General features: G+C 43.2%; 1 protein-coding gene across 2 annotated transcripts in view; it reads right to left on the reverse strand.

Moving 5' to 3' along the window:
* Positions 1–21987, reverse strand: part of LOC147886740 (kinesin-like protein KIN-14B) — a 135632-nt gene that overhangs the window by 105707 nt on the left and 7938 nt on the right. For both annotated transcript variants that reach the window (XM_087395616.1, XM_087395615.1), the window contains exons 2-6: positions 10857–10980; positions 8359–8445; positions 8001–8180; positions 6857–6963; positions 5739–5870 (exon numbers count right to left, since the gene is read on the reverse strand). In XM_087395616.1, the coding sequence (XP_087251742.1) occupies positions 5739–5870; positions 6857–6963; positions 8001–8180; positions 8359–8445; positions 10857–10980 (630 nt within the window). The remainder of the gene's footprint in view (positions 1–5738; positions 5871–6856; positions 6964–8000; positions 8181–8358; positions 8446–10856; positions 10981–21987) is intronic.

Genomic DNA, 21987 nt, shown 5'->3' on the forward strand with positions numbered 1-21987 from the left:
TACAGTTCAGTTCACAAGAGTCACGAGGATAGATTCCTTCTCCAAAAGCACAAGTGTCTTTGTACATAAAGTCAGGAAAGTCATGAACATCTCGTACAAATAAATCATCTATAAAACACCTAACTTGGCCAAGCTTATGTAAAATGATAAGAAGTATTGATAGAAAAAAGAAGTTGCATAAACTCAAATTCATAAATGAAAAGATTAAAGTTTGCTAAAAAGACAGCACAATTAGTGCCCATAGGGATTCCTATAATTTGTTGAAACAAAGAATCACCTATTGTGATGTAAAGATTATCTAAAAGAAAATCTATCCAAGACCAAGCATCTTCAACACTTAATACCTTTGTGTATCTTTTCTTTTCTTATGTATGCTAAGGAGGAAGCTTCACATACCTTTTTGGGTGAGCCAGTTCACACAGCTATCCACATGTTGAATACCAAAGCAGTGGAAGGGAAGAGTCCGTATGAAGTGTCTTCTAGTAAGATGCCTCTAATTCCTCAATTGAGGGTTTTCGGTTCTAATGCATATGCACGTGTTAACAAAGTAGAAAGGACTAAATTGGATCCCAAGAGCACGAGGTGTATCTTCATTGGGTACAATGAAGATTCATCAAAGGCATATCACTTATACGACCCAGAAACGAAGAAGCTGGTGGTGTGGTGTTCCAAGAGTCAAAGCCACAAGCAACTACACCAGAAGCTCCCAAGAGACAGAGACTTGCTATCACGCAAGAAAAGGAGACAAAGCATCCAGATGCAAAAAAACCAGAAACAGAGTCTGAGGCACCCAAAGTGACAAAGGGTGTGAAGTAAAAAGAGGGGGGTGGGGGGGAGAAGCACGAGGGCAAGTTGTAGGCAAGGGAGGCGAAAGAGATCGCAAGGAAGGCGGGAAGAGGAAAGTGAAGGGGGCACAAGCTCGTGGAGGAGGGACAGGAAGGAAAGGTGGAGTCATGTAAGCAGCAAGGGAGGGATGGTAGGGGGGGGGGGGGTTTGCACTAATAGGCGAGCAACAAGGAGATTGCTCTACTTCACCCAATTTTCTTCCAACTCAACTCCGAAATCTCCTCACAACCGTACTCTAGACTTCCCCTCCTTTTCCCATTGTTGCTGCAATTCCGCACAAGATATCCACGCTAATCACAGAAATAGCATTTTCTCTTTTTCTTACTGTCATTGTAAGAAGAGTTGCCGTCCCTGAAGAATCCCTCCTGTTTTACTTATATTCACTGTTTTTCCTTTGACCCTCCCTGTAGAAGTAGTAAATACCCTCTCTTCAACATCTGTGTCCTGCAACTTCAACGCTTCTTCTTACAACAACAAAGGACAGACTTCCTCCAACATGAGAGGCCTCAACCATTCTCCACTCTCAAGACAATCACCAGCCCATTGAAGCTATGTGAAAGCTTGCTAAGGAAGATTATGGCAAGCTGATTGGTAGCCACAAGTTGATCCTTGATATTCACCTTGACCAAATGGTCTTACAGATTCTTACAGCAACAAAGGACAGACCTCCTCAAACATGAGAGGCCTCAACCTTTCTCCACTTCTCACGACAATCACCAACCCATTGAGGCTATGTGGAAGCCACTAAGGAAGAACATGGCAAGCTGATTGCTATCACCTTTTGGGTTGATATTCACCTTGACCCAATAGTCATCGATAAATTCTCCCTCTCCTAACATCATCAAGAACAGGATTCTGGAGGGTTACTATATGCACCACATCATTGGCTCATACAGATCCATTTAAGATCTTCTATGCCTCACTTGAAGTCTCCGCCAATCGAATGTATGAAAGGACTAAATTCTGCAGTCATCCCCATAATCATGGACAGTGCCTCTATTGGGATTATTGTGGTCACCTCCCACCTTTGAGCCCGCAAATGAGGAGTGCACGAGGGAGACTGGTTCGGGGGCTGTACCTAGCCAACTAGCAGCAGGAAATCCATAGGCTAGGCCAGCCACACGGCATAATGGCCTATAAAGGGGGCCCTATTGGAGGCCTTGCATAGTATCCAGACAATCCAGTCTGCACATCACCTTCCAGAGTGACAAACAGTACATTGCAGAGAGCATGCACAAGGTGCCTCGCAATTGCAGGCCAACAGGGAGGCCAGCAATCAGTGTGCCTTGTGTCTCACACAATGGCTGCAGACAGGAGCAGCAGGACTATATCAGTACCTCACCATAGGTTGCATTGCAAAGCAGCAAGGAGGTCTAATAGAGTGAGATCTGAGAAGCCCATTGGAGCGCCATAGAAGCACGCAAGGTGACAAATTTCTGGAGGTGCCAAGGAGCTAAAAGATAATTCTGAGATGCCATGTAAATGCATGGACTTACTGCCATGCCATGCTCGGAAATCCAACTAGGCATGCGAGACTGACTACTGCACTATGCGGAAGCAAATTGAATGTGTGTACATGAAGGTGTGCCAGAGAACTCAATCATGAAGGACAAAGGAGATCTTCCTAATTATTGTATGCATGCTCTATTTATGATGTATAAATGCTGGCAAAAATGCCCTAAATGACTGATTGTGCATGGCTGTGAAACTGAGCTGGCAATGGCCTCCACTTGCTGCTCTTCAAAAATGTGCCACTGCTGTACCGATGTCTGCCCCTGATTAGCAAGGATATGGAGCTGATTCACCGCGAGGAGCAGGGCTGGAATTGCGTGGCAGCAGGCTGGAACGGCATCCAGGAACTGAATGAATGGAATGGGGGGCTAACGCCCATTTTATAGGAGTTCAACCAACTGGTCAAACTGGCCAACTGACAAGCCAACTAGGCCAGCCCAGCCTAGTTTGGTCAGCCCAGCTGGCCTAATGGACTGCCTACTAACCTAACCCTGGACCTAACTTGGACCAAACTTGAGGGCTGGGAATGGACCTATGTAGCTCATGCCTACAGCCTAACTGGTCCTGGACTAGGGCAAAAAATGGTGCAAAGGCATACGATAAAATCACCTGAATAGGGATCTACTGTTGTAGATGAAGCACTTGATGATGAGCTTAGTGTGCCACAATGCACCCTAGTGCAAAGGTGCATGTGCTTTCTACTCTAGTTCATTATTTTCGTCTACGCATCATGTGTCCAAGCTACATGCTCAAGTGAAGATTCAAAAGGAATGTCTACCAACAATTACAAAGTGGTTAGATGAAATGAAGAACGAGTTCTTCGAGAGACTTTCAGCAGAAAACACGGACCCAGCAGATCAAAAATACGTTGCTCAAAGAGAGAATTAAAGGAGCAGAACAGCCATTCAAAGAGATGGTTGAAGAAGTAGATGGTATTTTCATGTCTTCTATGGAGATGGTCGACCTGAAGCTACAATTGATAGAAACATCTCAGGCCCTATGGGCTAATGTGAAGAACCAATTACTTGTGATTGCCAGAAGGCCATATGAGGCCTTTGCTTCAGCAACTTAAGCTTATAAATTGAGACTTAGAAAAACGAGATACAATAAAAGCTGAGGGGTGGGGCCACTAAAGGGGGCACCCACACCCAAGGCTATGTCTGAGATGAGAAAATAAATAAACAGATACACCATATTGTTGTTGCGGGAGATGCAAAGGACAAAAGGGAGGTAGATCCCTCTCAAATATGCTGTTCGATCAGCTCACCATCCAAGTGATGGGATATGCTGTTCATGGAACCAACTCCACCAAGTTGTCGAGCATAGAAGAGATGATCCGATCTCACACGTCAATAAGAAAGGGCTGGCACCATCAAGGAAGGAAATCAGTAATAGAGCAATGTTGGTGCTCAGCCTGATCAGTCTGTATGGGCCCATCTCACCTCCTCTGTAATCTCCAAATGGTAGCTCATCATCTGACAAGCGCTACCATCACTCCACTGGTCTACAGTCATGTGAGGGTCCACCCAAGTGCGAGTCTGCCGTGCCGTGATCTCTAGAAGTGAGATGTGAATCAAGGGTGGAACCTTCACTCTTTCACTCCTCCAACTCTTTCGTCCTCCTTTCACTCATGCATGGCAAAGGGCAAGGAGAAATCTCTCTATTCATACATCACATCAAATAGAACACAATGTATAAAGACACCAAGGGCCGTCCACAAACAACCGAGTGATTAAAATGTCTGACTTATTTACCTACAAACTCATCCATTAAACATACACCAGATAGTGCTGTTTCAATTTCATGACAATCCCAAGGTTGAAAACCACAACTCCATCACGCGTAGTAGAGACTCGCTACTATCATCTATGCCCATCAATGGATGTAGACCATAGTATTAACGTTTGCACACACATGCAAGTGGTTTGACAGATTGGGCCTCCACATTGACAAATTACCTCCCTTCCAATATAGCATCGATGCGCCATTTCTACCGCTCGGATATCATGAGGTCAACCAGGTCATACGCAAGGACCTTCTACATCTACACACATTCATGACCTGAAAGGCACCGAGTGAGCTCCCAGTGAAGCTTAGCTTCTACAGAGATCACTGCTTGCGTATTTCCAATGAGAGCTTTATTGATCCTCCAGACTATACTCAAACTCATCTCCCCCATTCATTGAAGATCTCTATTGGGCAGTTTCAGGTTTCATCACATCAAGTCCACATTAAGAATGAGCGAGTTGAGGGAGTACCCAAGGAGAGGTGGATTTGTACCTTGTGTGATCTACAAGAGATTGAGTCAGAGGAGGATTTCATCTTCAAGTGCCCAGTGTACTATGACATCCAAGGCCCCTACTATTGTCTCTTTAGAGATAGCTTTGGACTACCCTTTCCTATCCAAATCAGAGATGCTTAGCCACCTTCATCCATGAGGCAAATAGGCACATCCACGCTGGACCACACACACATAGCCGCCAATGCTCTATCTCTAATCTTTACGATCACAACACCGCCAACCATTGGGTCCTTCATGATCTCCCTTCTCGAGACTAGCTGAGCGGAAAACATAGATGAACATACAAGAGAACTCAAGCATGAGAGACACAAGAGATCTACCTAACTATAGTACACTGCTTTACTTATACATGGTTGCCAAATCGGCATACAAAATTGTGCTGAGACCACTTACCTAACTACGACATGCAGGAGGTGGAACTATGCTGCGGGAATAGGACACCCAAACCTCGCACATATGTTGGCTGGAAGCGTTGCTGGAGGCTGGGAGATGAGTCCTGAACTAAGGACCGCCGAGTGAGTGAAAAGGAGGGCTAAAGACCCCTTATATGGGGCTAGGAACCAACATACCTTGGGCCAGCACAACCGACTAGCTGGCCAGTTTTGGCCGACCAGGCTGCTGTCCCTTGCCTATAAGACCAAGCCCTTTTGGGAGATAGAAAGAATTTATAACAATATCAATAGGAAAAGATAGTTGATAGGGCAATCCACCACTTAAGATAGAAAGAATTTATCACATATCAATAGGCTGCAACATGGAAGAAAACTTTACAAGGTAAAATTTGGAGGATGGCTAATATGGCCAGAACCAAATATTTTGATGAATCCAAGAACATGCCCCAACTCCACCTCTAAAAACACAACATTTAGACAAGATTGGGGACCATAAACTCGATCATGCATAGCAAGGACTAGCTACTATGACATCCCCATCAATGTCATCAGCATCCAACAATGAGTGTAGGCCATAGTACCAGAATATCCATTTTGCTCCAGCTTAATATATTAGATGTGACACAAAGAGGATATAACCAGACATTTCACACAGTCATCCCATCAGAAGTGAAAATGCCACTGACCTGCTCATTATAGAGGTCAAACATTGTCACAGAAAATGAAAATCGTGAAGTGGATGTCATGTCAGCATTGGACAAGTCAAAAAGCTCCTCGAATGCTCTGAAAAAAACACCTCGATCGTTGCTTGGTCCTTCCTGCCAAATATCACAGTAAGGAAATCAAGCATTTTAAGACTTGAGCTAGGAGAGACAAAGATGAGGACAAGAACAATAATTTTAAACTTGCTAGGTGAGACGTAGATGAGGGAGGGAGAGAACGCAAAATGAATGATGCCTCAGGGACCCATCAAGATCTACAGGACAGCTAGAACCGTGGCAGTACATTCAAACAAACATTTTGCTTACTACAGCTATGAAACCTAAAAACAAAATCCAATCCCGAAAAAAGAAAGGGAAGAAAAAAGGAGGGGAGGGACCGAGACACGTGCGGGAGGGGGGGGGGAGTTTTTCCTTTTTTGTGTGCGGAAAGGGAGGGAAGGGGGGGGGGGCGGGGGGGAGTTGGAGGGGGTGTGGCGCATGGCATGAAATGAAAAGGGTTGCTAAGATCACGATGAGACCCAATAGGTTCTATCAAAGAGCTTTTTGACAACTATAAAGATCAGAAAACATTTACAATACATAGAACCACAACTAAAGAGAGACAAAATGACTGTGGTCTTAGCTTCTCAAGAGTCCATCAGAAGGCTTCAAACCATAAACTACAACACAGAACCACAACTGAAGAGAAGAAAATGACTGGTCTTAGCTTCTAAAGAGTCTACTAGAAGGCTTCAAACCATAAACCATAAACCATGTATAGAATAAACAGGAATTAATTTAGATTTGCTCAAGTCCGAAAGAGTCTCCAAACACAAAATAGAATGCAACCTAAATCTGATTTTCAACACTAGAGCCACAACACCATTCATATATAGCTGAAAACCTATGAATGAGATGACATGATGCAGCTCTAACATAAAGCTCTGTAACATTGCTATATTAAAGAATCGTCACATGGGCTTTCATGATGGCAGTGTGGGCAATAAATCTGTCATCCTCGAACAAAAATGGACATCTAAGAGTAATGCTGGACATTTGAAGCATTATTGTTCACGTAATACCAGAGAGAGAGAGAGAGAGACCATTGTGTAAGTTTTCCCAGATCCAGTCTGACCATAAGCGAAAATGCATACATTTGAACCATCCAAGGCGGATTGCACGAAAGGTTGAACATCTTGGAAAAGGTCCCCTGAGACAAATAGAAGTGTTATACATCTTGTAATTGAATATCTAAAGACGTATAACATGGCCACATTTGTATCAACTTTACTCAAATAGAAAATAAATCCATCATAAATTGCACAAGGAACATGGCCACATTTGTATCAACTTTACTCAAACGACTTTAAGAAGCTCACATAAAACCTAACAAACAAAAAAACAAATACAATGTTCCCGTCATGAATTGCAAATAGGTCTCTTGAATCTGCCCTGCAGTCCTGCTCGATTATGTGTACAGAAAGGTAAAAACGACCTTAAAAATACAAGCAGCCCAGACTAAGAATTGTTGTCAACAAAGTTCAATCCACATAAAAAGCTGCCCAGACTAACAGGCCCAGATCTTCAATGAGGATCGCCCCCTAATCTCCTGCGTGTTGATAATGCAAAATATGAGCATAGTTTGAGCATAGCTCCACACTTGTACAAAGTTTCGTGTTTAATCCATTTTGAATAACCTCAAAACTGTGCTTAATGACATGGTATCTTTAAATCCCATGTTCCATTTTTTAAATTGCACCTTTGCAGCAGACCAGAGAAGAGAAAGATCAAAGTTAGCTGGCTTCAAGGAAATATTAGGCGGAAGCACCTAGGAATCATGCCCATCATTTCAGCACTCGACAAATAAGCCAGTGGAAAGAGCAATTTTTCATTCCAGATATTGCACAAAGTTTCCCATGTGCAGAGATGAAAGCTGTTTACATGGTATTTACCTACCTCAGAAGAGGAAATACAGAACGATAAGCCAGAAACCATATAGCCTATACAATAGCAAGTAAACACTTTAACTTGCAATAAACTGGCCATAAAAGCTAGCAGTCCTAGTGAACATATCCTAACATGATTCAAGACAATATCACTTGATATTTTCTCTGTCCTGATAGTCAAAGACTAGAGCAATCCAGAAAAATATATACTTCCAAAGCATACACAACTCAAATTTGAAGGCCTTTAAATTTTAAATAACGATCACAGGAAAGAGTCTGAAGTAAAAAGAATCCACATTACCTTGACCCACATGAGGACCATACACACGATCAAATTCAAATTCTTTCTTGGGTGTGCCCCCTACATCAACCCCCATCAATGAGGTGTTTATTCGTATCAGAAAGTCATCCGGAAATTCCGTTGCCATGGGACCTTCATGTTCAAATTGAGGGCGCACACGACAGTATACTCTAATGTTGCCTGTGTAAAACTGCTCAAGTCAGTTCCATTTCACTCTCTTCAAATATCCCACCAACTTTTGCAATCGATGAGAGGGGATAAAAGGAACATGCAAGAGATTTGGCACAGTTAACAATGAACGAGAGGGCATAAAAGGAAACGTGCAAAAGCTTTAGCACAAATAAGCAGAAGACAGTACCTTTTACACCTAGGAGAACATTAGAAAGTTTTTTCCTCTCCTTCCTCAGCGAGGATAAGCGAGCTTCACCTTCTAGAACAACCTGATCTGTAAAAACCAATCAGAACAACTAATTGTGAACTTTTAATAAATAACACACACTGCATGCCATTACGTAGGAGAAAGGCAATCACACAGCTGTGCTAGCAAAGAAAGTGAATAAACTTGCCAAACATATACCATCAAAGAAAGTCATTTATTACGCTTAAATGGTTATGATACAACAGTCTGATGTATTTCTCTATGTAGGAGACTACCATGACAACCCACACTGATATCTGGAGACTCAGCACAAGTAATATCACAAACTCACTCTGTTTGTCCTCTACTTCGATCACGGGAGTAGCACCATTTATTTCCTCCCAGCCATATCTCGCTAAGGCTAACTAGCAGATAGATATCTACGTTACAAAATCCACATGAATCATTATCTTCTCTTCTCTCTCTAGCCACAGCAAGCCCCAATTCCCTAGATAGATCTAGATGCCACATGTCATCCATATAGGGCCTTCCTAATGCAACATTTCACCCCTCTCTTGGGATGCATTAAATTCCTTGCCCCTAGGCACAATCTTAGCACTAGGCCCTTGGTCTTAGATCTATCTAGTCTGGTGCTATCAGCCCTCACCTAGGACCTTGACATTAAATCCCTCCCGATCATTTACATGAAGCGCAAACACATATATTACAGAGATAGATCCTTTAAGGGAAATGTCGACTGATTCTTCCAAGGTCATGCTACCTCGGCTAGAGCGTAACAAGTAATAAGCCTACTGGCCAACCGCAAGCCCAGATGGGCTGATTGGTAGATGAAGCCATTACTTGGCCTTACAAAAAGGTAACCACCAAACTGGCATTACTAGAGATGCCATAAACCAGGCGTCATGTCCCTCCTAGATGACCATTAGTGGGTCAACAAAAGAAGAATATGCCTGTTATAATTTTTTACGACTAGCATATACATATGATATATCTCCAAGGCTGAAAGGCCCAAGCTATGAGTTATGTCCTCAATCTCTTGTGCATATTATTTCATGCAATTAACTGTTCTATTTCGCATAATTGAATGGGTTTTTTCTGTTCTCTCATGCTGTTCTAAACATCAACTTGCTGGAAGTCTCTAGTCCAAAATCTTTTTATGACGTGCAAAATTCAGCACAATCCTGATGATGTGGCACATGTACCACGGATTGCAACATGCTGTAACATGTGGCCTGGTCACATAGCAAGGCCCAAAAGTTTAGCATGCATCTTTATGCACCCCTTCTATAAAAGGCCCCAATTTAGGTTCCATAGTTGTCTTTGAAGTCCCTCAATTTAAATCTCACCTACGATCACTGTAGGGCCCATAGACTATGATTGTTCTCCACCAATAATAAAACCAAACAATCTCTCCATTCATGACTACTTTGAATGACTTTTCTGCCATTTACACCTATCAGCATGTGCAACTATGTGAAACTCACCCTAGTTCACATGCTTTTGACAAGTATAGTGAGTTTGATTGTCTCTTATTCTTTTCCATTGTCATTGTGACAAAGGTTTGACGTGTAATTTAAGCCTCTATTGCTTGTGAAGTGTGCAACTAAAGCAGAGTCACCAGAAACACTGCTCAAGGATGCCCTGGTGCAGCCGGTCTTCAATCCGTCGTTGAAGGAGCAGCTCTTGACTCTAGCAAGTTTTGCAAAATCTCAGTGTCTCTTCCTGCTACAAATAAGCTACACAGTCCCAAAAATTGGGAATCGCAGACTGTGAAAGTTACTTTCCTGAGCATGGGACTGGGAATCAAGGCAACAACCCACTTCTCTCAGAAACAGCCATGTCAAGAAAGGGTCGGAAGATCTGCACACAGCTCTAAGCAGTCTCTTCCCGGTCCAGGATCCCAAGCGTTGTTTTGAAACGTTTCAAAAAAACAATCCTGATGAAGTATGGTGAGCAAGAGGCAGCTGTCATGCACACCTCTCTAGACACAGCTGCAATCAAAAAGACTAACTCCAGCCTAAGCTCTGGAAATAGTAATTCGCATTTAAAGATCAACAATTCAATTTTTGTCCCTTGGGAGTGTGCCTCTATATATTCCTGAAAATTGTTAGAGATAAATAAAATGCAGTCTCACTAAATCATTTGACTTCAAAAATGTCATTAAAGAGCTCTAAATTTTCCAAAATTGTGCCCTGTACACTTGATGTTTATAAATTTTCCAAAACTGTGCCCCGTTTCTTACCTTCTTATAAATGTCTGTCTTGTCCTTTACAAACTTGCGAAATAACACAGTTCAGTTTAACTTTATTTTCATAGAAACCTCACTCACTTTCTCCTTAGTTGTAGTTCAAAATTAGTGATTTTGACTACGTTGGTGATACGAAAGAACAAGAAAAAGTAAGCACAATATAGCTTCCCTTAATCAAACAAAAGAAAAGAGGTGCAACAGCATTAAAGTTTGGTAGGTTGAAGCACACCTAGCTTGCGAGCTTTGTCAGCCAACACACCAAGATATCGAGTGACTCGAGCAATTTTTGCATTTGAATACTCTTGCAGATCGCTTGCTTCTTGCCTTAACTCTAACACTTCCTCTTGTGACATCTGCAACAAGCACATACAGATTCTTTTTGTTGTAAGCACAGAAAGCTTTCTTTGAATTGATAGACATATACTGGATCCCCCAAACTAGCTAGACCGCCGCAAGGGAAAAGGGCTTAGCATTGCATTGTACTTCTACTTCTACAAGATCACATGAAGCCCACAATAACTCACAACAATCCATCTAAGTAATGAAAAGCAGGGCATTTCCTGAAAAAACCCAAAACAACAAGTAAGAGTGTTGCATTGCGACCTTGGTTTGGTTTTTTGTTTTGGCCCCAGGGGGGGAAGGGGGGGACACTACACATATTCTAAGATTAAAACAAACCCCACTTCTCGAAGCTCCAAATGATATATACCTAGATGAATCCAAGAACATTCCCAAACTCATCCTCTAAAAACACAACATAGTGCAGTTTCAATCTCACGATAGTCACTCATAAGATTGAAAACCATAAACTCCATCACGCATAGCAAGGACTAGCTACTATGACATCCCCACTTACGTCATCAGCACCCAACAGTGGGTGTAGACCATAGTATAAAAGTATGCTCTCACACATACAAATCCACACACCCACACATACTTGAGCATCCATTTATACAAAGTCTTCGTACTGAATTTTTGTCGGCACTCTGGAGGTGAAGGGCAAACTCAGCCATGACGAAGGCTAGCACTAAAGGAGAACGCTAATCAAAAAGTAGTCCAAATCTCTTCAATCAAGCTACAACTGCTTGTGAAGTCTAAATGATTTCATTTTACTCTCTCCCAAACGAGCATCTAAATCTAGATCTAGCTGATAGGGCAACGCACCATTTAAGATAGAATTATCGCAATACCAGCAAGCCGCAACTTGGACGAAAACTTCACAAGGTGAAATTTGCATGTCTGCTAATACAGCAGAAGCATTTACCTAGATGAATCCAAGAACATTCCCAAACTCATCCTCTAAAAACACAACATAGTGCAATTTCAATCTCACTATAATCACTCATAAGATTGAAAACCATAAACTCCATCACGCATAGCAAGGACTAGCTACTATGCATTGCCACTGACATCATCAACGCCCAACAGTGGGTGTAGACCATAGTATAAAAGTACGCTCTCACACATACAAATCCACACACCCACACATACTTGAGCATCCATTTATACAAAGTCTTCGTACTGAGTTTCTGTCAACACTCTGGAGGTGAAGGGAAAACTCAGCCATGACGAAGGCTAGCACTAAAGGAGAAAGCTAATCAAAAAAGTAGTCCAAATCTCTTCATTCAAGCTACAACTGCTTGTAAAGTCTAAACGATTTCATTTTAGTCTCTCCCAAACAAGCATCTAAATCTAAATCTAGCTGATAGGGCAACACACCATTTAAAATAGAAAGAATTATCGCAATACCAGCACCATTTAAGATAGAAAGAATCCAAATGATATAGTCCATCTTCTTGTGCGAATTCTAAAATCTATCCTGCCGATCTTGGTTACTTCTAATAGACTCTTTGGCAAACTGCAACATTTCCTGCATGTCTAGCGAGAAGGTCTTTGCAACATCATTTTGGATTCCCTTTAACCCAACCATAACTGGTGACTTAGGTTGAAACCCGTACATAAGCATAAAAGGACTGTAACCAGTACTCGAATGCTTTGCACTGTTATAAGCAAATTATATCATAGGTAGATAATCTTCCCATGAAGACTGTCTCTTAGAAACATATGCCCGAAGCATATCTTCAACCAATTGGTTGACCTTCTCTGTACTGCCATCGGATTGTGCATAATCTGAGGAACTCATACTTAGAGTAGCTTCTAACTTCTCAAAAACAAGTGTCCAAAAGGTACTTGTAAACTTTGAGTCCCTGTCACTGACTATGTCAGAGGGCAAACCATACAGCTTAAACAAGTGGTCCACAAACTCGTGAGCCAGCTGAACAGCTGAAATAGTTGTTCTAGTAGGTAAGAATCTAGCCATTTTTTCAGACGGTCGACTATGACCCAAATGGAGTCATGACCCTTGCGCATTTGTGGCAAACCAGTAATAAAATCCATGGAAATACTTTCCCATTTATTACTTGGAATTTGCAATGGCTGTAATAAACCCGCGCTTCTAAGGCGTCCTGCCTTAGTAACCTGACAAACCCGACAACCTACCACATAGTTTTCAATACATGCACGCATTTTAGGCCAATAAAAACTATGCTTCACAAGAGACAGAGTCCGATGTATACCCGGATGTCCAACACTAGGAGCATCATGACACTCCCAAAGAATCTTGGATCAAAGTTCCAGAACATCTGAGACACAAATCTTTCAATTCCGGAACAGCAAGCTGTTTCCAATTATCCACTGACCTCCCACCGCCTATACCGTAGGTGGCACAATCCCTGAGGCTTGGTCAACCATGGAGCTCCCATCCTGGACTTTCTGCCAATAAGAACTAAAATGACTATCAGTTGCGTAAAGCCCTCTCAAGGATTGAAATAGGTCTGAGGATATTTCCATAAATGACATAGCATTTACAAACTTGACTCGACTTAAGGCATCCGCCACACTATTCAATGAAGCCTTGCGATAACGTATTTCAAAATCAAAATCTTGCATTAATTCTGCCCATCTAGCTTTCCGTCCCCTCAATTCAGACCCATCACACACATACTTGATTGACTAATGATCGGTCAATAAAAGAAACTTCGAACCATACAAGTAGTGTCTCAAAACCTTCAGGACATACACTACTGCATAGAGTTCTTTTTCTAGTGTGGGCCAACGATATTGGGTATCATCCAGCTTCTTACTCTCAAAAGCTACAGGTCTGCCCTCTTGCAATAAAGCTGCCCCAATCGCAAAATTACTCGCATCGGCCTCTAAAACATAAGGCCGGGTAGGATCGGGTAATGTTAGAACGGGTGCTTCCTTGATAAAAAACTTCAAGGTTTCAAAGCCTTGTTCAATGCATCATTCCAAGAGATCGGCTGGGTAGACCTGCGTCCACGACCTTTCAATATGTTTGTCAGGGGTGCCGTGATGTGTGAATAATCACGCACAGACTTCCATAGAAATACCGTAAATCCTAGGAAAGAACGAAGTTGTTTCACACGATGAAGGATAGGCCATTCTAAAATCTTATGAATACGATCCAGGTCAATGCTAATACCTTCAGAAGAAATCTTGTGTCCTAAGTAAATGATCTCCTTCATAAAGAAGTCACATTTACTCATCTTGGCATAGAGCTTATGCTGTCTTAAAATAACTAAGACAATCCAAAGGTGTCCTATGTGATCCTCTAGCATTCGGCTATATATCAAGATGTCATCTAAGAACTCTACAACGAATTTGCCCAGAAAATCTCGGAACAAATCGTTCATCATTTGCTGGAAGGTGGCAAGAGCATTGGTCAAACCAAAAGATAATACGAGAAACTCGTAGTCGCCATACCTAGTTCGGAATGCGGTTCTATCTATGTGTTTAGCATAGATACGGATTTGGTGATAACCCGTACGCAAATCAATCTTAGTGAAATACTTCGCTATGGCCAAACATTCTATTAGATCATCGGAACGAGGTAGAGGGTATCAATTCTTCATTGTCACTTTATTCAATCGTTTATAATCTATACACATTCTCCATGTAGAATCTTTCTTCTTTCTTAAGAGGACAGGTGCTCCCTAAGGTTATTTACTTGGGGAATATAGCCCATATTCAAATAATCCTGTATCTGTGAAGCTAACTCATCCTCCTTAAGCTAGCTCATCCTATAAGGTGGAACACTAATAGGTTGAGCCCCAGGTACTAAGTCTATGCGATGGTCTACTGCCCGTTCTAGGGGTAAACCTTCCGACAGTTGAGCAGGAAATACATCCATGAAATCATCTAACAACGTTCTCAATTCACGGTGTTCAAACACACTTAAATCATTCTTGTTATTAACAGAGACAACAAATGAAGAAAGCGGAATCAAAACACACTGATAGACATCATAATGAGAAGTGCTTAATATATTCCGAAGCTGCATCGCAGATACAATAGGTCCCTGAGAAGAGGGAATATTATCACACTGATTACAAAATTGGGTGTCCTTATCCAAAAAAGAAAGAGTATGTTCCTTCCATCCAATCCGAATATCATGGGTTTTAAACCACTCTATCCCGATTAACAAGTCCACATGCTCCAAGTGCATGACATAGCACGTAAGAGCCGCTGTGTATTCTTGAATCCGGATAGAAAGCGGTTCAATCTTGCGATCCCAAAACTGCTTCCCAGCTGGAAGCTGCACCTCATAGGTGTGATCGCTAGGAATCGTGGACAGCCCCATCTTCTGCACAAGTTTGTAATTAACAAAGTTGTGAGAGCTGCCCGGGTCAAAGAGAATGTGAACTCTTTGGTCCCTAACTTCTCCACAAACTCGGAAAAGATCATGGGAACCAAATAACGAAATATTAAAAGTGCAATTACAAGAAAGTGAGCAGGTAATGAATCATCGAAACTTGATTAGCTCCCTTAGCTTTGGTACCCGGACCCACGTGGAGCTTCAATCCCGACGCCTGCTTCTGGTTCTTGGGCTTAGGACAATCATTCTTACTGTGGCCCCGCTCCTCGCAGATGAAGCAACACCCCTCTTTCTTTAGCTTCAAGGTACGAGGAAACGAGCACGACCATTCTTCGCCTGAGTCAAATGTTTCTTGGAGGCGTTGTCTATAGACTTCGACTCCCCGGTACCAGTGGTAGACTGAAAGAACTTCCTCTTGTTCTTCCCACTCGTGTCGGCAACTGTGGTTCCCTTTGCGTTGGCCATGGTATCATCATAAATACGCGCGTAATTCATGACCTCTTGCAACGTGGCACACTTGTTGTTCCTGATCTGTAACTTGTACAACTCAGGCAAACCATCCACAAAGAGGTCACTAGATCCATCTTTGTAGCTTTGGTCTGCAAATCCCGAAACCTCTGAAGATAAACCTCAAAAGTCAAATTCCGCTTGGACATATCGAGGGCTTTGAGCTTGCCTACGATATCATAATCTTCCTCCTCCTTCAGAAACTCTTTCCTGAAGATCCCTTCGAATTCTATCCATGTTGCAGGCTTGGGTTGGAGTTCCTTCCACCACAATAAAGCCTTTCCTGACATAAACCCGGCTGCAAGCTGTATTTTCTTGTCATCTGGATAAGGGTGAAACTGGAAGTATACTTGCCACTTATGCAACCAAGTGTCAACAACCTCCTTGGTACGAGACTTCTGATCTCCGCGAAAAGGATCTGGAGTGATGTTCGGACCTAACACTGAAGCCATGGCATCCACATGCGTGAGCGCCTGAACAGTGCTAGTCAAAAGTGTGAGTGTAGTCTAAATCCCTTGGAGTTGTTGTGTCAACCCCGTCTGATTCGTGTTAACCTGCTCAAACTTTCCATTAAGAGCAGTGGTGAATTCACTGAAGGTTTTCTTCGTAATCAGATCATCGTAGAGACCCTGGTCATCCTCCGCATGGTAGTTCATATCCGGGTCTCCCATCGCAAGCTCAGGGTCTACAGAATCAGCCATGACTGAAATCTAATCTGAAAAGAAGATAGGCTAGAGAAGAGAAACAAGCAGGTGGACTCGGAGCTAGGAAGTAGAAACGAAGTGAAAGCTAGCCAAGAAGGAGGCGATGGAAGAAGGAAAAGCTGGTCGATGAAGAAGGTAAGCTGGCTGAGCTGAGCTGACAATTCAGCTCAGATTCTTGAACCTGGGACTCCCCTCCTGGCTGTCCGTACGAAGTGCTGTAGCAAGCCGTACAAGTGTTCTAGCTCCCGAGCGTGAAGGTGTAGAGGGGCTGGAATTCTGCGCAATCTACAAGCTATGGAAGAAGGCAATTTGGCCGTACTAATAGTGGGAGAGCAGGCTTTTAGTAAAGCCCTGCTTTTCCAAAAGCTCACCCTCCAAAAACGAAGGGGTAGCGCTTTTTTTTTAGCCCCCAAGCCCCCCCGAAAAGCAACTGGCCTAGATTGCGATCTAGCCCTATCCTGTTGCGCACCTTCCTACGCTCCCCTTCTACCTACCATCACAACCCCTGAGCAGCCAGTCGACATGCGGGATCCCCTAAGGTTCGCCCCAACTCAACGCTCTCTCCTAACTCCCTTCTAACGCCTCTACCTCGACCCCACTACTTCCTCCTAACTACACCTCTCTCCCTCTCTCTCAACCTGTCACTTCTTGCAACGAAATCACCCTGCACTCTCTCTCTCTCCTTCCTTCTATCCCAATCTAATACCACTTCCCTTAAGCGATGAACCAGCAGACACTTGCAAGGTTTGAACACGAATTTCGAAATTAGGGCATGCCTAGAGAAAGAATCGTCCAAAATTTTCACAACACAAGTTCCTACCTCAAGAGTTGGCTCTGATACCAACTGACACGTCCCCAGCACTCCTGAAATCTCTGATCTGCAAGCAAACACAAGAACACACCAACGTGAGGAAACTGAGCAGGCTGCTCACCACCCAACCATGACATCTACGAGATGTGATCCCGAATCAAGAGATGTCCCCTCTGAGCCACGAGCTGAGCTACTGGCACGAACTCCCAACCAGATCCTAACCAGCCTGGTGTCCCATACCATCAAGTGGCGCTGTGAAGCTTGGGATCTGCTACTGGGCCTTGGGCTACGCTATGATGCAGGCGCGCGTCCGCGACTCAATCCAGGATCAGACCTAGCACTTGGAAACGAAACTTGCTCCCATCGACTCCCTGAGAACTGAACCTTTGGGCCCCTTATATAAACTCAGGCCCCAAGCGCCAAAAATAGCGAAGACCCCTAACTAGTTCGTACCCTTGCCACTCAACCCGAGAATCAAGCCTGCCTAGCTCTAAGCCTCCCCAGGCTACCTAAGCTAGTCTCGTGTACCCAATACACGTCGGATACCAATCCGTGCACATGACATTGTCAATATCTGTCGGATCCAAATGCCTGATGGTTCTTGGTCAACATCTCGTTCAGAGCTTGCTGATTTATGTGTGTAGCACTTCTCCACTCATTTTGGGCATCTGATACTCTCTCCTCGGGTCGTGTTTGCACGTCAGCTTCTTTTGCAGCATATTCATCCAATTCTGTCTGATGCTCAAGCTTTGGAACTTGAACATCCCTTCACTGAAAGGGAATTGTCTAATGCACTGAGATCCTGTGGGAGATGGAAATCTCCAGGATGGGATGGTCTCACTGTTGAATTTTTTTCTTGCATTCTGGGATCTTCTTAAATTCACCTTACTGCAAATGGTAAATACAGCATGGCAAAATCAGCAAATGTCTTTGTCATGGAAAAAGGGTCTTCTCAAGCTAATTCCAAAAAAGCAACTATGTGATTCACTGGGTGATTGGAGGCCAATCACGCTCATGCCAGTCATTTACAAGATCATTGCCAAAATGGTGGTTGATCGGATTAAAGGTTATTTGCATGATGGGTTGCATCCCTCCCAATATGGCTTTGTTCCACGTCGCCATATCACAGATAACATTGCCAATGCTTATATTGGGATTGAATATGCCAAATACACGCAGCAGGATGTTCTACTCTTGCAGGTAGATATTGCAAAAGCCTTTGACAGAGTTCAATGGGATTTCATCTCGCAAACTATGCGAGCTTTAGGGTTTGGACAAAAAATGCAGCAGGTTATTTACTGGCTTTACAGAGATAGCAATGTGGCTTGCATTATCTCTGAGGATATCTCTAATGAGTGGACTCTTCGTTGTTCGATCCGCTAGGGATGCCCTCTCAGTGCTTTACTGTATGCAATTGCTACTCATCCTATGCTGCAATATATTAATCATCTTGTGGCTACAGGATCACTTCATGGCTTGGAATTGGATGCTAATCGCAGCATGGTTGCTCAAGCTTATGCTGATGATTCTTTCTTTACCCCGAAGAATACGCCCCATGATCTTGGTGCCTTGATGCAGGCCCTCTCTATTTATGGTTTGGCAGCTGGTCTTCATGTTAATTTTCAGAAGTCTAAGCTGCTCCCTTTGCATTCCAAAGACTAGCATAGTCTATTATGGCCCGGGGATATCATTCCACCCACTCAGTTTGTTCGTCATCTTGGTTACCCTTTGGGGTGGGAACTCACTCGCCGACAACAAACTGATTGGGTTTTGACTAAGCTTCGGAAAAAGCTTGAGTATTGGAAACTAGCAACCTGGCCTTTGCACGTTCGTCTTCGAATAGTGCAGTCCATCCTTGTGGCATATATTCAATTTTACTTGCCATTGATCATGTTCACTAAGGCAGATCTTACATCTTTCATGTCTGTCTTTATGGAACTCTTCTGGCGATCCAAACATGGCAAAAAAAGTCTCAGGCTGCTTTCGATGCATCACATTTGTTCTCCAAGATGCATGGTGGACATAGTGCAGCGGTAGTCCCTCCACATGTCCCACTTAAAATCCCTCTAAACGGCCCATTTTCCCCCTTCATTACAGCCATCCTTTCCCATAGAATTTTGCCCACAAAATTTTACATCCTGGCTGTCCAAACGGTGCAGCAAACAGCAACTACTAATCAGCCCGGAAGGAGATAGCGGTAGACAATGCTCTCTGGCTATCATGAATTTTCATCCTCAGGGAGACCTTGCCATTTGATAAGATACTCTACGTAGATCTTGTTTCTGGGCACATGGTCTCTGAAACCCACGATGCGCTCCAGGGCATAGAGGATGTGACCCTCCTCATCCATAGGTGGTAGCTTAGGAAGAACTTGGACATGTTGTCCTACATGCAGCTTCAGCAAGGACACAAGGAAAACAATGTGAATCTTGGAGGTACTGGGTAGCTCCAACTCATATGCCACCTCTCCAGCTTTGCGGATGATCTTGTAGGGACCTTAATACTTGTGAGCAAGCTTCGTATTGGTGTTACCTTTCAGCAAGGCATAACGATTCTTATGGAGGCGTAAATGCACATAATCCCCTTCTTCAAAAGACAAATACCTCATGTGTTCATCCACATACTTCTTCTGCTTGGCTAAGGCATCCTGCATATTCTTCTTAGCCAATTGCAGAAGGGCATCCATTCTTTCAAAGTCCCCAACCTTGCATCCATACATTGCTTCAAAAGGACTCATGCCAATGGAAAGATGTTTGGTATTGTTGTAGCAAAATTCAGCCAAAGCCAGCCACTTATCCTAGGACTTCTGTGTATCATGACAAAAGTGCCTCAAGTATTCCTCCACCCATTTGTTCACCCTCTCTTACTGTCCATCCGTCTCTCGGTGGTAAGCAGTGCTAGGTGTGAGGAGAGTACCCATCGCTGTGAATAACTCTTGCCAAAAGTGATAAACTTTGCATCTCTGTCATTGACAATTTCCGGAGGGAAGCCATGATGCTTCAAAACATGCTCAATAAATTCCCAAGCAACTTGTGATGCTGAATACCGGGTCTTAGTGGGTATGAAATTAGCCTGTTTTGTCATTCTGTAGTCTGGTCGGTTGGTGGACTGTCAGGTCGGTGCATTGGGCAGGGAGCCGACTCCCTAGTCGGCCAGTTTGAGGGGGCCTAGCCCCTCCTATAAAAAGCCCCCATTCCCCCCTTCATTCCTCATCATCTGCACAGACTGCCTTGCACACAGGCAAGCGCACAAGGAGAGGAATAGGCTCAGCATCATTGACAGCATTTTGGGCTATTTGTACACGCTCATCCTTGAGCTTTTGTTTACCCACTTTTGCGGAGGAATATATCTGAGTTTTTGTCATGTCTCTCTATCAGTTTTTTTCTGAGTGTTGTATGAGCTAGATAGGAAGTGAGGTGTGAGTGATTCTATCCTCTATTTCCAACATGGTATCAGAGCTAGGTTCACAGCTCTAGATCAGAGTACCTTTGCTAGAAGGCGACTTCAATCGACACTCAGGTTTGCTGCTGCGTGGTCAAGTTCACGGCTGTAAATCCAGTTTACTATTCTTTATTACAGCAAGGATGGAGGACAAAGATTCTACCGTTGCCTCTTCAGCCCCTTCTCTTCCTTCCTCCTCCTCCAGATTCCTCTCATTCACAATCCCGACAGATTTGTTGAAGAAGCATTCCTTGTATGAGTGGGGAGAGGTTCACCAAGTAGCTTTTGAGGAGCTTAAGAGAACATTGGTCACTGCACTAGTGTTAACACTTCTGGACATGGACAAGAGTTCTTCGTTGTATGTACGGATGCGAGTGGTACCTCGATTGGGGCAGTGTTGATTCAAGCAGGGCATCCCATTGCTTATGAGAGTAGAAAACTTCAAGGGGCTGAATTGAAATATATCACGTATAAGGAGTTACTGGCAGTCATTCATGCTTTAAAGTCATGGAAGCATTATTTATATGGTTCTGCTTTCAAGATTAAGACTGACCATCAAAGTATCAAGCACTTGTTTTCTCAACCCATTGTTTCTTCAAGGCAAATCAAATGGGCTGAATATATTCAATCCTTTGGGCAACCAAATATTGAATATCAGCCAAGAAAGGAGAATTTAGCAGCTGATGCTTTGAGTAGACGGCCCCAAGTTAATCACATTTTTGTGATTAAGGAGAAATCATTAGGAGTAATGGTTGAAGCTTATCCTTCAGATGAGGACTTCACTAACATTTATGGGAAGATTCAACGTAATGAGGTCGGAGGTTTAGAGGCTTATTCCATCGTGGATGGATACTTATTTTTGGGACTTGCCATATGTGTACTCAAAACATTTCGGTATCTAGTCATGAGTGAGTTACATGCGAGTCCATATTCTGGACATAGAGGCATTATAGAGGGACCATTGACAATATTGAGAGATACTTCCATTGGCCTAAACTTCACAAAGAAGTTTCGACCTTTGTTCAACAATGTGACATATGTCAGCACATTAAATCTGACACAAGTAAGACTGCTGGTCTTTTGTAGCCTTTGCCTATTCCCTTGGAAAGGTGGGAACACATTACAATGGATTTTGTGTCAAGTTTCCCCAAGGTTGGTCAGTTTGAGCAGATTTTCACTGTTATAGATAGGCTGAGTAAACAAGCTCATTTTATTCCCTGTA

This window comes from Dipteris shenzhenensis, chromosome 24 (assembly GCF_047967505.1).
Source record: "Dipteris shenzhenensis isolate YYH24624 ecotype China chromosome 24, Dip_SZ_1.0, whole genome shotgun sequence".
Taxonomy (NCBI): domain Eukaryota; kingdom Viridiplantae; phylum Streptophyta; class Polypodiopsida; order Gleicheniales; family Dipteridaceae; genus Dipteris; species Dipteris shenzhenensis.